The sequence below is a fragment of the Strix aluco genome, chromosome 4 (genome assembly GCF_031877795.1).
Source record: "Strix aluco isolate bStrAlu1 chromosome 4, bStrAlu1.hap1, whole genome shotgun sequence".
Taxonomy (NCBI): Eukaryota; Metazoa; Chordata; class Aves; order Strigiformes; family Strigidae; genus Strix; species Strix aluco.
In genome coordinates, this window is record NC_133934.1 from 105,444,845 (window position 1) to 105,460,981 (window position 16,137).

Consider the following 16,137-nt stretch of genomic DNA (forward strand, 5'->3'; position numbering starts at 1 on the left):
CACTTGAAGTCCGTGGTTTAAGCAACCATTTTAAAGAAAAAAATCCCTGAGGTTTTCACTACAGTTTTGTCCAACCTTTTAATTAAAAAATCCACCTCCATCTACTACGCAACTGGCTTCTGCTGGTCCCTTGGGTAGTTGTTTAAGGCAGGTTTTACCGTCTCTCTTAGTCTGCAATCATATTTAGAATGTGGATGATGGTTTCTTCATTCACAAGCTCTTCCCTCACTCCAGCAAGCTCCAAAAGGCCCCATTGGAAATGATATTCCCATTATTAAGAATTCATTTATCAGGAGCAATACTGAGCAGAGGAGTCAGTTTAATATTAGAGGCTTTTCTGTGTAAAACCCAAGCTCGAATTCATACTCCAGTGCAGATTGAAGAGGAACAAAGAGGAAGGAATAGCCAAGACATTTGAACGCAGTACCATGTAATATGTATTTGGCCTGTGCTTACCAGGAATACATTGAACTGTGGTTCTTGGACAGATAAGAGAAGCAGCTGAAGCAAGGAAAACAAGATTGTTAATGTTTGTGGAAACTTGCCTTTAGTTTGGCTGTGATTTTTTTTTCTTTTTTTTTTGTGTGTGTGTGATACAAGGATGTTATTTCCTGGCCATTTTCATACATATACAAAAATGTAAGGTCCTTTTATTCAGTTTGGCATCATATCTTTAAAAATACAGCCCTGATGCAAGCCTGAGTATGTGAGGAGAAGAGGAATACAGAATAGCAGAAGGCTGTCTCCTGCTCCTAATGGGATTTTGTAGCAGCATGTGCGAGTTTGTTTCAGAAGTCAGAAATGAACAGATGTTGGTATAAATTACCTCTGTGTCTGATGTCTTGCAAATTAAAAGCGCGGTTGGCATCACTAAACAATTTCACCAGGTTGGGGGGGGAAGCGGGCGGTGATTATTGTAGCAGGTCGGTAAGAATCTTTAAGCTGCAACAGAACAGGATAGCAAGGATAAAGGAATGAAGAATAAAATGAGAGGTCTGTGAATTAATCAGAAATGTTAACATCTCCGATGACAAGTGAACAGGAGGGCACGTGCTCTGGAGCAACCCCCAACCCACAGTAATTTCACTCAGTGCACAGAAGGAGTCTATGCTCTCTGCTTGATTTATAGGGTACAGCCCTCTTTGGGGGAACAGAATTGTCATGCATTCGTATATCTCCTATATGGGACTTGCACTCTGGAAAACTTTCCACTCTATCAACTACAGTTCGGCTTTGTGCTTTCTCTGTTAAGAGTGTTTTAAAACCATGCGTTGTTGAAGGCAGGGAAGTGTCAAAGAACAGGTGCTGAAAATCCATTCCTAACTAAAATTTTTAAAACCTTGCATTTTTATTTAATTGCTCTTTGTGCATAACAACTTAGCTCCTGACAATATAACAATCCGCTCTGTCCTTCTGCATCCATGTGTCCTATCTTCTATCCATGTGTCACTTCAGCAGCACTTAAAAGATACAAGCTATCTTGCAGATGAGGAAGTAGAGGTACAAATGAGTACTTTTGTGGTAGTTTATGCTGTGAATCAGAAGCAGAGTTGGGAATGGATCCCAGATGATATAAGTCACAGTTGAAGGCATGGACAAAGTGAATAATGCTATGATCTGCTTGAATCTGCAACCAGTCTGAAGCATGTTCCACTCATAGCAGTGGACTTTGCAGCCTATGAATATCAGTATGTACCAGACAGTTCATAATACCCCTAATGGTTTTACAGGGGTATTGTTGATGACCATACCTTGTGGTACAATTTTGGGTAGACAAATTAGAACGTAATAATTTAAAGAGGAGGCTTTAAGGTACAAATTCTAACCTTTAGGTAAAGAATAACAAAATGTCTTTACCTGAGGGTGCGTATTGAGTATTTTAAGCTGAACATTTTAGTTCTGTTCTAACAGATAATTGGTAATGTCAAAAGAAAACCCAACATCAGCAAGAAACTCAGTTCCAGTTTTAATCCTAATTGTCATTTTTGTTGTTCCTCTCAGTAGAGAGGTCAGGAATTGAATGGATAAAACAGAAAATGAATTTCCCATCACCTTCCAGAGCCTCTCTAGGCTAGGTGTGGGAAACATACACACTTTCATCAATCCTGTGAATAAAAACCTCCATGTTTTGATGCCTGTCAGTCCAGCACAAAGCTTACACCTTTATTGACAAGAAATGAAGGGAAGCACCAGTGGGAAGATTGTCTTTCTCCAGGACTCAATTGCTAATTATGTTGTCTTTGCGATGTACTGTATTGTTATTGCAAGACAAAGATAGTATTAGGGCTGCTCTGCCAGTTTGTGAGCTTATGGGCTCACAAGTCAGAAATGTCTCGTGCAGAAAAGTGGCTGTGTAAACCCTGCTGTAATACAGCTACCAGAGATTGATGGTGCCAAGAGTGAGAGAGAGACATATAAACCTTGCCTTGCTGTATTAAACATCGAAGGACTGACAATGCAGAGAGAGAGAGAAGACCAAAACTCTATAAACTTTACTTTATTACACCATCCATAGATGAACTGCATTGAAGGAATATAAACCCTATTATATTACAGCATCCAGGGACTGACATTGCTGAGAGAGAGAAAATGCTGTCTAATTTCTGTTGAAGATCATAGCATCCAGGGACCAATAATCCTGAAATGGAGAGAGTTCCATAATCTCTGACGGATTATAACATCCAGGAACAATTGCTCTGAGACAGAGTGATGGAGATCTGGATTACACCATTCAGAGATAGATAGTACAGAGAAAAGGAGATGTGAGAGCGTAACACAGTAGGAATAGAAAGCATAGATTGTATGTAATGAGACAGCCTGTGGGAATTATTGCTGAGTTTAGAAGATTCCAGGTCCTGCCTGTGTTTCTAGGATGCCAGGAATTCACACTGGAATGCAGTTTTATTTATTTTCCACTTAAAACAAAACCAAACCAAACTTATTGGTGTAAACACAAATGTAAGTGAATTTCTTACCCTGTGGTAAAAATCTGTAAATTATACAATTGTTTGGATTTCTTGGCTTTTTAAAAAATATTTATCTCTTTTTTTTTTTTTTCTCCCTTGTGATTTCAGCTAGAGAAATGACTCGAGGGAAATTCCTGAACATCCTAGAGAAACCCAAAAAGTAGCTGCCACACCTGAAGTTTGGACAAAAATACCCCAACTAGATTATTTTACGTACTGCGGATCCAGATGAACCCCAGAACTTCTAAGAAGTGAAAAGCTCTTGTTCTAGACCTTCGGAAGCAAACATCTCTTTTTTTGCTTCCACAGCTCGTCTCTTCACAGGGCAGATGTATTGCATACACAGGTCACAAGGACTGCAATTGGTTGTGTTGGAATTTGGACTCCACCTGAGCATAAGATGTCCACAGGAGGACTCGGCCCTGGTGTGCTGTGACAGTCACCTGTTTTAATCAGCTACTCAGAAGTGAACAGCCATAGTGTCCTTATTCAGCTGCTCTCAGTGGCAGCACCTGTTCCCAGTACACAGCAGATCTGTGCATCATGCGGCATTGACCCTTGTGTGTATCTTTTGTCTTAAATGTATTGATTTCCCATGTGCAACTTCTGTGTTAAAAGATCTGAGCCGAGTTTGGGGTGTGGATTTGCCAATAGCACTGGTTCAGCAGGAGCATGTGCTTTTAGTGTAGAAGCTGAGTGCAGTCTGTGCATTAAATTCCAGTTACTCACTGTCTTTGGAGAAGCATATCTGGTACCCCAAGGAGGACCTCCAGACCTTCAGCATACCAGGAGCTTCATCTCACCATTAAACGGTTCTCTAGTGAAATCAAGACTGACAGACCGTCAGGAGTAAGAGATGTTACTGTATCATGAAGAAAAGCATCCCTACAGAAACTTCGGACAGTACACAGAGACAGCTTTCTCAGTCCACTGCGATTCTCTGCTTCTTACAGAGCTAGAAACTGAAGAAAGTTATAAAGTTGAAAGGCAGTAATATTTTCAGTTAGCACTCCATGAAGGGGCAAAGGGATTATTAGCCACATTGTGAGGATGACCTGCTTATACAAAATCTTAACATTTCTGAAAATAACATTTTGTGGTATTTTTAATTACTTATAAAACAGCAACCTCAAAATTTTTTTCCCCTACAAAACCAGCATTTTTAAGACAGAATTTTCTGTGACCTGGTTTCTTTCAGCACACAGTTTTGGGCTTTATTCATCTTACTATTTAATGCCTTTTCCTTCTGCTAATGCAATTCTGCGTGTTTACCCCTGAGAAGAGATAACGAGCATGTTCAGACTTATTATTTTATTTAAGAGAAGAATTTTTTTCATTTCATCTTCTTTCCTTTTCCTAGAATACAACATTTTAAGCGTCGTAATTATGTTATATTTAGGGTACAACATAATGTTGAAACACTGGATGAAGAGCAGGTTTTTTTCCTCTATTTAGAAATGTTATTTTTAGCATGCGGGCTTTTCAAAACTTGTCATTACCCAAGCTGCAGTCACATGTGAGAGGAGAAATTACTTGGAAATAGTACATATAACAGGCTGTCCTTACAGCATTTTTCTCTCTGCAGAGGAGACTCTTTCAGGTGCATGTGCAATAAAGAGGAGGATATTTTTTTATTCAGATAGTCCTCTCTAAATTTTTTTCTAAAATGCTGGTGGCCTTTTGGTTTGCACTCTGAGGTCTTGGTTATTACTGGTTGGAACTAGGCTCATTTTGGACAGCTCCTGTTAACTAAGTTTAGGCAGTTAAAACCCACATCTCAGAAAGATCCTGCGCAAATACTGAATATTTAGGAGTGTCAGGAGTCTGATTTTAAACTTAATGGATTTATTTCTGTACTTCACAGTAACTTCATTCCTTGAGAGCGTGCGAGTTAAGACAGATGAATGTGAAGAGAAGCTGAAAGTGATGATTCAGAGACAGAGAAAAAACCTGCTGGTGCAGACTTATGTTGGTGTAGCTTTAAGTATTGAATTATACATTTCAAATGTAATTTTAAGTTTGTATACTATATATATAATACACATATATGACATAATGGGATACTTTGTATCGCCAGTATGAGTTTGTGCATTTTTTAGAGGTTTGTTGATCCAACACATTCAGGAATTGAGATCTGAAAGGAAAAGGAATATAGGAGAAGATACGAAAGCCTGGCATGGAAGTATATTTTCCAACATGTTCAGTAAGGAATTTTGAACTTTAGGTAGTTTTTAGTAACATACATGTGTGTTAAAAAAAAATAAACAGAAAAAACCCCTTTTACCATATGCAGTGCTTATCTTCTATAGGGCAGCCAGTAATGTATGCTCTAGAATTGTGTTATTCGTTGGCTTTGTACTCATCATCTGTAGAGGTGAGTCAGTGATGTATTTTTTTATTGGTAATATTTATATGTATTTTTGTGTGTTAGCCAGGGAATTGTAATCTGTCTGTTACTGCTTTGTGGTTTGATAATTAACAAATGCAAAGCTTAGAGATTTGTCTGGGGTTCCAAAACAGCCCTCTAAGATGCAAAAGCTTTTGCTTAGCCACCTAGGCAATACTCTTCCTCAGGCTCTTCTTCCCACTTCTGCACATCACCACCTCAGGTTTTGGCCTGTGGATGCTCCATTCCCATCAGTAAATAAATATTTGGCAATATCCAAATGGTACTGAGGGTTTTCATACCCTTTTGAACACTCTTTTTTTCCTTCAGTGATGGTCTTCCTGACATCCCTGCAGTATCTATTTATACAGGATAATCTGGGTGACTTTTTATTGCTGATGGCCTTCTGTAGTTTGAAACAACAAGAAGTGTTCTGATAAATTAAGTGGTGGGAATGAAGAATATAAGAAAGTCAAGATTTGGTAATAGTAATCAAGCTAATGCATTGCTTTAAAGTGTTTTCATGTGTTGGTATGTTAAATGTTACAGTGAGGTTCTTGAAAATAAACCCAATATGTATTTAGTTCCTTTTAAATGCCAGTGTTACATATATTCAGTTCTAAAGGCTAGTCACTTCAGTTTTGGAGTATCAAATGCTTTGCTCTTTAATCCAACTGAGAAGAAATTCTTGTTTATGTTAATCATTATCAAAATAAAAGTCTAATTGCACTGGCAATTGAAGAGCGTAATACTTCATTTAGCTGTGTCTTGCCATTACAAAATTAACAATTTTGGAACACTCCTATAACCCACAGTTCTCAGCTTTGCTTCCTATTTCCCTCAAGTCACCTAGAAATAAAAGATTAGTGAAAACTGACTAATCCAACTTGGAGGTAATGTTTGAACCTTATTCTAGTTTATTTTACTGGTTTTTATGTTACATAAAAATGTAAGGTGCTATTACAAGTCAAATCACAAGCCCATCTTATCTGTAATCTTCTGTTTGATTATAAACAGTTGTAGAAGGATAGGGAAGGATATAAACAAAAGGCTTACACAGAGTGATTTTGCTTTAGGGTAACTTATAGAACATCCAGCAATCTGTTTTAGTTGAATCTGGTCCACAGTAGACCCTCCCCTTTATAAATTTATCTTAGTCCTACCTAATTTGTCTGTAATTCTAGCCTCTAAAATGCCCCTGGACAGCAAGTTCCATAGTTCAGTTATACAAAGAAAAGTTTTTTTTAAAAAAAAGTGTGTGTGTGAAGTCATTGTTTGTTTTAAACCTGCTTACCTGATAATTCCATTTGGAACCCTTCATTTCTTGTCAGAAACAGAAAAACATTTTTCTTCTTTGCTGTCTGTGCACTACTCATGATTTTTCAGTTCCTGCTATGTTTTTGGTTCCATGATTATGTTCACCTTCCTTATGTTCACAGTGTTCAGTTGTCTGTCTTCTATTACCGCTTGACATGGCATAATCAAAATTGCAGAGTATTCAGAGTGCAAGCATACTGTGGAGGCATGCAAGTCCTAATTACAGCTTGTATTTTGTTCCGCTGCTGTTTTCTCCCACATCATCATGGGCTAAATCCTGTTTTAAGTATCTCTAAGAACAGGATCATCACTTATATTTGCAGTCTGTGCATGCAGCAGATCTCATCCACTTCATCTTCACCCACAGTAACCTGTCTTAGGCGAAAAACACTTTTTCCAAATCATGATGACTGTTATGCCAACCACTTCATCTTGAGGAAGTGATACCAGGTATTTACATCATCAACCTATACAGTTTGTAAAAAAAGATAAATTACATCTTTGTTATGCGATCTGAAATCCTGGATTCCGATACTACCACAAGTTCAGTAACATTGCATAAACATTCCTGTAATACTTCTAAACTAATACCAATTTTTAGACAAATTGCAAATTACTATTGCAGAAAAGCCACAGACTGATACATATGCCCTCCTAAAGCTGACGGTCATTCAAAACACCAGAGAAGTGATCTTGATAGAGGCATTTCGGGCATCCTCACACTTACTCTGAGTTCCTCCTGAGGAAGAACCCCAGGCAACAAGGGTATTTGTAATGGGGAAATGTGTCATGTCTTTAAGTGAACTATCTGAACATGGCATGCAAACTTAATATAACATGAAAATAATCATTACTTCTTAGTGTTGTACCCCCATTTCATATGCCATTCTGTACTGACACTTTGTAAAAAGCCATTAAATAATTAATCTGTAGTAAATATTATCATTCACTGAAAGACAGTTTTCCAGAAGGTCCTCTCTGTATCTTCAACCCATCAGAATCACAGTTGGATAGAAACTTCCCACGGACCAATAAGCTCTGAACTGAATTAAATTTATTAGCACAACAAAGGTAAATTTGTAAATACATTTCTGTAACCACTGTAGTAAAAACTTCCCAGCACAGAAATATCAAACCCCATGCTTCCTACATGCCCATCCCAGCATCTACCTCAGCCAGTGTGCTGGTGTTGTATGTGTGATGCCAAATATACATTGCCCTGATAAGAGATGAACCTTGATATTTTAAAAAGGCAAGAAAAGGGGGAAAAAAAGAAAGGAAGAATTAAAAAAAGAGGAAAAGGAAACAAAGTCTGGATCCTTTTTGTTTTATGTAATACTGTGATTCTTGGAATCAAAGCTATTCTAAAGATGTGTTATTGCTGCAAACCAATCCTTACATAGGTGCTTTGAGTCTCTTTCAGGAGGATGTGAAATGCAAAATCCTGAAGTTAATTGTGGCCAATCATTTGAAGTCCACTTAAAGATACTTAAAAGCTTAAGTGGCCAGAGAAGTATGGACTGATCCAGTTTCTATAGAGTGTAATCCATATTCTGCATGGAATATGTACAATAATGCCATTTTAATTTAGATTGTGTTAGATTTTCAGCATGGCAGGATCTCTTCAAATTTTGACTTTATCATCCACTGAAATGGCCGATTTTTAGACTTGACTTTTCTGTCATGTCCCCTTGAGCAGGATGACTGACTCCAGGCCGCTGATGCATGTACAGAATAGGCGTTTTCTGGTTGGGTTTGTGTGGTTGACCTCTGGCCTGCCTGCTGATTCCTATAATACAGATCAGTGACCAGTGAAGCCAGAATGCTCTCTGCCTGTCTCTGTTATAGACACCTCAGTAAGGAACAGAAAAGAGGAAGAGGCCTGAGCTTGAAAGCCCTTACTTAATTGCTAGTAGAAAAAATGGGTAATAAGAATGACCTTGCACCTTTTTATTGACCAGATCTCTGGGGGGACAAAGTACTTGACTTGGTTCTGTATCAGTTGAAAGGCTGGCTCTGGCCAATAGCTGATGAGTAGGTGTAATAATATAGGGTAATTAAATTTTGTGTTTGCAGGCACTTGGATGCCAGGGAGGATTCCCCTCCCAAAAATACCAGGCACCTCTAACAACTTTCCTTATAATCACAGAATTTTAAAGCTAATTTTGAAGCATCAGAAATTTGCCATTTGCCATCTTCCACTTACTATGGTAGCCCAAAACACAGCAGGGTGTGTATGAAAAGGCAGGAAGAAGGCTCAGCAGCTACACGAGAATGAGGGACAAGAGACCAGCAGAGTGACTCAAGTGGGCACGGACACTCAGGCTGCCTGGTTCTGTGGCCTTTATTTTGTTTTCCTCTCCCTGTATTAAAGTAACTCATTAGTTATATCTAGGGTTTTTTTATTTATTTATATATATGTATATTGATTATCCTAAATTGCCTTTCAGAGTAATTACTGGTGCCTGTCTTTCTCTAGTACTCTGCATGGATCAGTTTGTCACCCTGGCTTGGGTTTCTCTGCCTGCTTAGCACACCGAAGCCGAATAGCACATGTAAAACTGGGGGACAAATCACTTCTGGTGAGGCTTGTTGCAGGGGGGACCAGGGTGAGCCCTGACTTGCAGGAGGGGTCAGGTTGTAATCAGCTGTGCAGGAGGAAAAGGGATCTGCAGGCCTTGAGTATCCTTAACGGGATCAGCTGAGATGTTTTGCTCAAAATGAGCTTGTAATCAAAAATTAGGGAAAATGTCTTGCTGAAAAATATTTAGTTGATAATGGTTTCTCAAGAAAGTTGAAAGTTAGAGGGAGTATGTGTCTTCCTTTGCCTTGTTTTGATCAGGGAGTTTGAGCTGGGGTCTCCTACCCACCTCACAACTTCTTCTGGAAGTTCTCATGTTTTTAATGATTTTGTGGGCATCTTTAGAAACCTTCCTGTGAGACCCAGCACATGTTCCCTTCCACAGGAACTGCCAGGATCTTGTTTACACCCATGCTTCTTCCCAGGCTGAACTCTGAGGCAGACCCACAGCATGGCCTTACTGGAGAAAAGCACATGCCAGGTGCTGCATTTCTCTAAGGATAGCCACCAGTGACCCTTAGCAGAGACTTAAGGCAAATCTTTGCAATCAAATGTTTTGATGGTGCATTTCTGTGTGGAAGTGCAGGTACCTGTGTACCACTGGAGATGAGAAAGGAGAAGGCAGGCAAGAGAGTTGAACTCGGGTTTCCACCATGCAGATGGACAGTGGCGATGAAGAGAGGGTGGAAAAGGTCCGTGTCCCCAGCAACGCGTGGCTGCTGCTCCCCCACCGTGCTGCGTAGCTGGGCCCCAGTGCCTGGGCTGCTTTTCTGGCTGTTTCTCCCCATCCCTCCTCTTCTCCCTGTGCCCGAGAGGCGGCTCCCTGTCCGTCTGCAGCGCAGGGAGCGTTGGCTGCCGCTCGTTAGAAGAATTCCCCCAAGTCAGACCTATGGTACCAGCCGTGTGAAGCGGAAGACAATTAGGGGCTTATTAGTGTCCTGGGGAGACGTGTAACTTGTGTTGCTGGGACTTACCAAAACAGCGAGAGTCTTACCGGCAAGCTCCAGCCGAGAAAAGACTGAGGGATTGTCTCACCTAATTATGGGGAATGGGCCTCTTTGTGTTTGTGATTCGGTACGGTTGTCCGATCGCTTTTCTCTGGCTGCTGGCTCAGGCCGAGCTGGAAGTGTGCTAATTAGAAGAGAAATGGACGTAGTGATCCTGTCAGCTCTTGTTACCGGCGCGGACAAAGCCGAATATTATTCTGAGGCAGTGTTTTGTGAGTGTCCCCCTTCCAGCTCTCATTAAGGGCAAGGTTGGTGGACAGGGAGGGGACTCTACCACATGGGTTGGCTAATGGAGCACAGTTACCGTTACTGTGCTAATTAACGGGCTCAGGAGGCAAATGTTTCTCCAACCAGTGGTCCCAGCAGCTGCACCTGGTGCTTCCAAAACCCAACCATCTCGCTGGGCAAGCCAGGCAAACACTGTGTGTATGAGGGGAAGGGGGTCTATGTATGACACATCCATCAGCCATCCAAAAGTGCAGACAAACCATTAAAACGGTTAACAGAGAGATGGAAAGGGCATAGTGCCGCAGCAGCAGCGGGTCGAGCTCCAGCAATCCCTTTTCCCCAGTGCCCCTTCACATAGAGTGCAAAGTGTCATCTTCTGCCCTGCAGAGGTGGGAAGTGGGCAGCAGAGAGAGCCCTGAGGAATCACCAGGGCCCCCAGGTGCCGTCAAGAAATATATCTCCTGTGAGTTGTTGTGACCATCACAGGTCCCAGTGTGGCCAGGAAGGGGAAAGCTGGAAAGATGGGAGATGACATGGAGGTGAATCAGACTATCCCTCTTTATGCTGATGGTGGGACACTTATGGTCTGAGGTGAGAAGCAAGATGTCCATAGGTATCAGGATGTTTCTTTTGCCCCAGAAAGGCAGCTAGGCAAAATTGAAGTGATTCATGTAGGTTAAGGCAGGTGAAGATGATGACCAAAGGAGCCATAGGAAACACTAAAAAGAAGTGTACACTTTCATGCCATTAGCCTAAACCTGCTACAGTGAGAGTAGAGAGAGTGATAGGAGAGAAGGAAGATAAAACAGGAGCTAAGAGCAGGTCCATAGTGTCACAATGGCTGAGATAGCCTCAGCAGAAGGGAAGAACAGTGGGTGCTGAGGAGGGTCAGTGGAAGTGAGTAGTTTTATTTACTTGTCACACAAACTTTCATTTTAACACATAGGTGTTTTTATAAAGGAACATAGTAACTTACAGGAGTAATTGCTGGTTGATGTTTCCAAAGTTATGGGAATGTATTAGTGATTAAGTCTGATTTGGATGTTATAGTCCTTCTAACGGTCCTTAATTAATCAGTGTCTTTGGCCTAGATGTAGTAAAACATATAATTATGTCTTAAAGCTTTCAATTCGCTCTCTCTATTTTAACAACATACTCATTGCATGCATTCATGCATGCTTGGGTACTGTTTTCGGACTTATCTGGTCAAGTGTTAAAGTCCTCCCTTCTTTCTTGGGTTATTTGTCCCTGATGGTGAACCTGTTCCAGCGACAGGGCTAGCTGTGTCTTTCCAAGGCTCCAGCAACAGCCTCCTGTCATCTTGGATGGAGCTTGAACTCTGCTCTGTGCTTGTGCCTTATTTTGCTGTCTCCAATAGCTGTGAACCCAACAAGGACCCTTTCCCTGTGGCAGCATGCATACTATGTCCTAGCCCTTCAGAGCTGTAAAAACCTTTCCCTTTTAACTGAGGTTAATTTCCTACTGGCTGCTATGATGGCTTGAATCTTAGGAGTCTTGATTCTGTGACTGATCTCCAAAGAGTGCTTGAGAAGTATCTTCCCTGCAAAGAGGTTTATTCTAGAAGGAGAAGATATGTAATCCTCTTACTAAAACCCAGAGAGGAAGGGTGAAAAGCTTTATTGCTCCTGCCTTACCCCAGTGAGCTGGCAGCTTTTATGCTGCCTCATGAATAGGAAGAGGCAGAGAGAGAAACATCTGAATGCAATTACTCCACCTGACCTGAGGCTCTCCGGTGGATGCTCAGTGAAACCCACATCACCACTGCTTTCAAGTGTCCCAGCAGAACAGATCCATAACACCAGTTTCTGAAGAGGGAGAACTACTGTTACTGCCTGTTACACTGAGTGGCCACTCTACCTTGCCTTCCAGATGCTTCAGTCTTGATCTAAGGAGGAGTCCCAAATCAATGGCAGAAAACTAAAAACCATCAAAGCCACCTCCGTTTTCATGCTCTAGAAGGTCAGGAGTCGAGTGACCTCCCTGAGTGAAGGTTGGTGACACTTCCCATGTCAAGCCTCCCTCAAGAGACTGGACCTCGCCGGCAGACACCAGAAGAAAAGTCTCCGAGAAGACATATTGCTGGTTTTCCCACTTTATCTCAGTTTCTTTGCCCAAGGAAGTATTAAGAATCCTTGCTTGTTACCCCTCCATTTTACTGGCCTGTCATCTTGCTGTATTAATAATATCATGCCAAATTTCTGACTTCCAAATGCAGATAAGGATCAACTGAGTCCTTGTGAGGAGGACTTTCTGGTGAAGACCACCTTTCATATGGATTAGCAGCACTCAAGAATATTGTGAAGACAGGTGAAAAATATGCAGATGGAGGGAAAGGATGCAATCGCTTCTTGTGTCCTTCACTTGGCATTCACATACCACTTACTAATGGTACAGTACGTGGCCTGTGGGCTGGAGTGGTGTTTGGAGGACATCTCTTTAGCAGTTTGAGTTATCAGTTGCATTACAGTAGTAATTTAAGTCACAGTGACCTCAGCAAGTATCAAAACTTGATTGTGCTGTGAATCACAGAAACACATAATTAGGTGGAGGTCTCTGTCCTCAAGAGCTTACAAGCAGATGAAGCAGTGAAAGAGTAGGAGGGGAAAAGGAGACACCAAGATGTAAAGAGACTTGTTAGAGGTTATCCAGCAAACACAGCTCAAACCCTGTGACTTTGTAGCCACAGTCCAGTGGCCCTTCCACTGCTTGCCATCTGCCTTGTTGTTTCATTAAATAGATGTGGCTTTTAAAAAAATAAATAAAAAAAAATGCAAGTGCCTAAGTAACTGACAGCCATTAGTAATTTAAATAATAATAAATTACAGTGCAATACCAGACATTTTAATCTTTTTTTAAAGACCTGTAAGAACTATTCAGAGAATTAAATTTTTTTAAAAGTCACTTTAATGCAGTGTTAAAGATTGAGAATTTAAAAACAGAACACTAAAAATGAAGGTTTCTCACAGTGCTATTAACTGCCATAGTGTGCATGGTATACACATGCATTTAGGAGAGCTATGACCATTACAGAGATCCTAATAATAATTCTAACATCTTCACTGATGTAGAATGCTTATCCTGACCTTCCCGAGCCTTTCACACTCATGCAGTGTAAGTGCTACTTTCCAGATTCATATAATTCTACACTTTCTCAGTCCAAATGTTTGCCAACAGATCAGGGCAGGAAAAATGTAATTTTCTAATTCTGCTATGTTGAAATCCTTGCTCTTACTCTGATGCTCTGTGGGTCTGATCCTGCCTTAACAGAGAACATTATTAAAGTGATCACTGCAGCTCTCTAAGGATGAGAAAACTATTTTCTCTAGCAAAAGAGAGATCATTCCTCTCATTTATTTCAATAGTTTTGGAAAGGGAGAAACTTGCTACAATAAATACTGGCCTACCCCATTAGTGTAATGGATCTGGGTAAGGTTTACAGGAGTTTCACTAGTAAGTATCGAAATATTAGCAAGCTATTTTGGTGAGAAAGGGCTGTGGAAATGGAGTGATATGGAAGACAATGAAAAATACAGGGAAGTAATAACTTAAAAATAGGGACTTAAAAATGGAGGAGAGGAGACCAAGAGAAGTAAGAAAGCACGGTTTGGAAGTCAGCAAGTCATGGGCAGGAGGTTGGGGAGAATGCAAAAGAGCAAAGAAGGCATACTATTACAAATGCAGTTTAAGAAGAAAAATAGTGAAAAAAGCAAAACAGAAGGGCAGCAAACAGAAATAGGTAGTGGGTTTCAGCAAGAAGGAGGTCAGAGAAAAGCAGAAGTTTCATGAGCAGCCAAGGAAGCGTTGTCTTCCTTGTGGATGTGTCTCTTAAGATTGCATTATCTGTGGATTCTCTGATGCCTAATAGAGGGTGTGCTCACTCTTCAGTGAGGACAGTCATTGCATTTCTTTCTTTCGTCAGCCACTTAATTTAAGAAAACATACAGAAGTGTATTATCTGTCCTCCACAAAGTTGTCTGAAATTGGCCTACAGGTTCCAAAGTTATTGGGATACCCATGTATGCCTGTGAATGGGAGGTAAGATAAAATGGTGAAGAGCTGAAATTGCAAATGGAGCGAGTGAGTAATAGAGAAGGGGAAAACATTAGGAAGATGGGGATTTATGTTTGCTATTAATGCATTTAATTGGCTTTACTGCCATTTTCTTTCCTGGTTTTACATTAAAAAACCATAAAATTAACAAGGATCTATTTAAACCCCTCCTCCCAAATCAGGCTAACTTTACTGTGAGTGTCTGCACTGGTTGTTTCTGGGGAGAAAAACCTCTTACTGCAGTTGTGTCTCCAGCATGCGATAGGAGAGACTCCAGGAGCCCCTATCAGCTATACCACCAAAACCTGCCTGGGACCTTGCTGGCAGTGTATGTGGGACACAGATACTGCAAAAGCCTGGTGGTCCTTCCATACCAGGGTGAATTGTAGATCTTTTACTCAGATGCTCCAGCTATTCTTCTGCTGTCGTTCACTGCAGATTCCCATCTCATTGGTTTCTGCTGCAGTGATTCTCATCTGGTGTTTTCTAGGGACCTCCTCATGACTGGATACTGTGGTTTGGGTAATACTTGAATTTTTACCAGGATCCCATTTTATTTTCAGCTGGTCTATCCCACATGTCCTTCTATATGTCACTCTCTTAACAAAATTTCCTGATTGCCAGGCAGAGGGTGTCATGTCAAGAGGTGTTAAATAGGATGGAACTGACTGCTGATCTCTGAGAGAGAGACCTCTCCCTACAACACAATACCTTTTTATGCATCATTATCCTTTATTTGCAGGTCTCCAGCCAATTTTTCATTCCATGTGGTGATGTAGCCAAGCCAATTTGAATTAATTTTGAGTAGGGTTTATGTATCAAATCTTTACTAAAATCCAAATGTATCAAATCCATCGTGTTCCCTTCACCCACTAATTTTATAATTCTATTTTAAAAAGCAATCAGGTTTCTCCAGCACAATTTGTTCTTTATATCCCCAGTTCTGATAATTGTTTTCTTATCCTTATCCCTAGGAGGTTAGTGATTTTTTTTTCTTCCCATTTTTTATTCTGTTATTTTACTGGCAATGGTTATTCTTGAGAACTCTAAATTTGCCTTCTTCCTTTTTAATGATCAATGGCACAATTCCTTTAATCTGCAAGCAGCTTCCTAGTTTTTGTAACTTATAAAATTATTGACCGTGGTAAAAAAAGTGAGTTTGTAATTTTCCTTGTAGCGGATGGGTAGATGTCTTTTTATCCCAAGCCCCAGTCCTGAAAACATGAATGTACAGGCAGAGTGCTACATCTTTGACAAGCCAAATGTGCTGTCAGTGAAACAAACATGTGGAAATCATTAACTTCTTAAGTGAATCCAGTCAGGCTTTTTGCCTGGTAATATCTATTCTGGGCAATTGTTATTGCCTACTGAAGAAGCATCAGGAGGGTATTTGTACGTTTTTTATTATAATGTTCATAAAAGTCTTAAACTAAAATGAAATAAAAATAGCATCCAAATAAACTACATACATATTTATATACATGTGTAAGCTATAAGTATTATTGAGGAAAACTAACAAAAAGAACACTGTCTTATCAGATCAGTACATTTAGTCTTATCACTGGACTGGAGATCAGTCAG

The 16,137-nt window shown here is 40.4% G+C and overlaps 1 protein-coding gene across 4 annotated transcripts in view; it reads left to right on the plus strand.

Annotated features, from left to right (window-relative positions):
* LIN52 (lin-52 DREAM MuvB core complex component) overlaps positions 1-16,137 on the plus strand; it is an 81,183-nt gene that overhangs the window by 40,024 nt on the left and 25,022 nt on the right. The window contains exon 6 of one of the 4 annotated variants that reach the window (XM_074824727.1): positions 3,075-6,088. The exons of the other annotated variants lie outside the window; for them this stretch is intronic. Coding sequence (XP_074680828.1) covers positions 3,075-3,130 — 56 coding nt within the window. The 3' untranslated portion in view covers positions 3,131-6,088. Of the gene's footprint in view, positions 1-3,074; positions 6,089-16,137 lie in introns of those variants that run through there. 4 annotated transcript variants of the gene reach the window in all.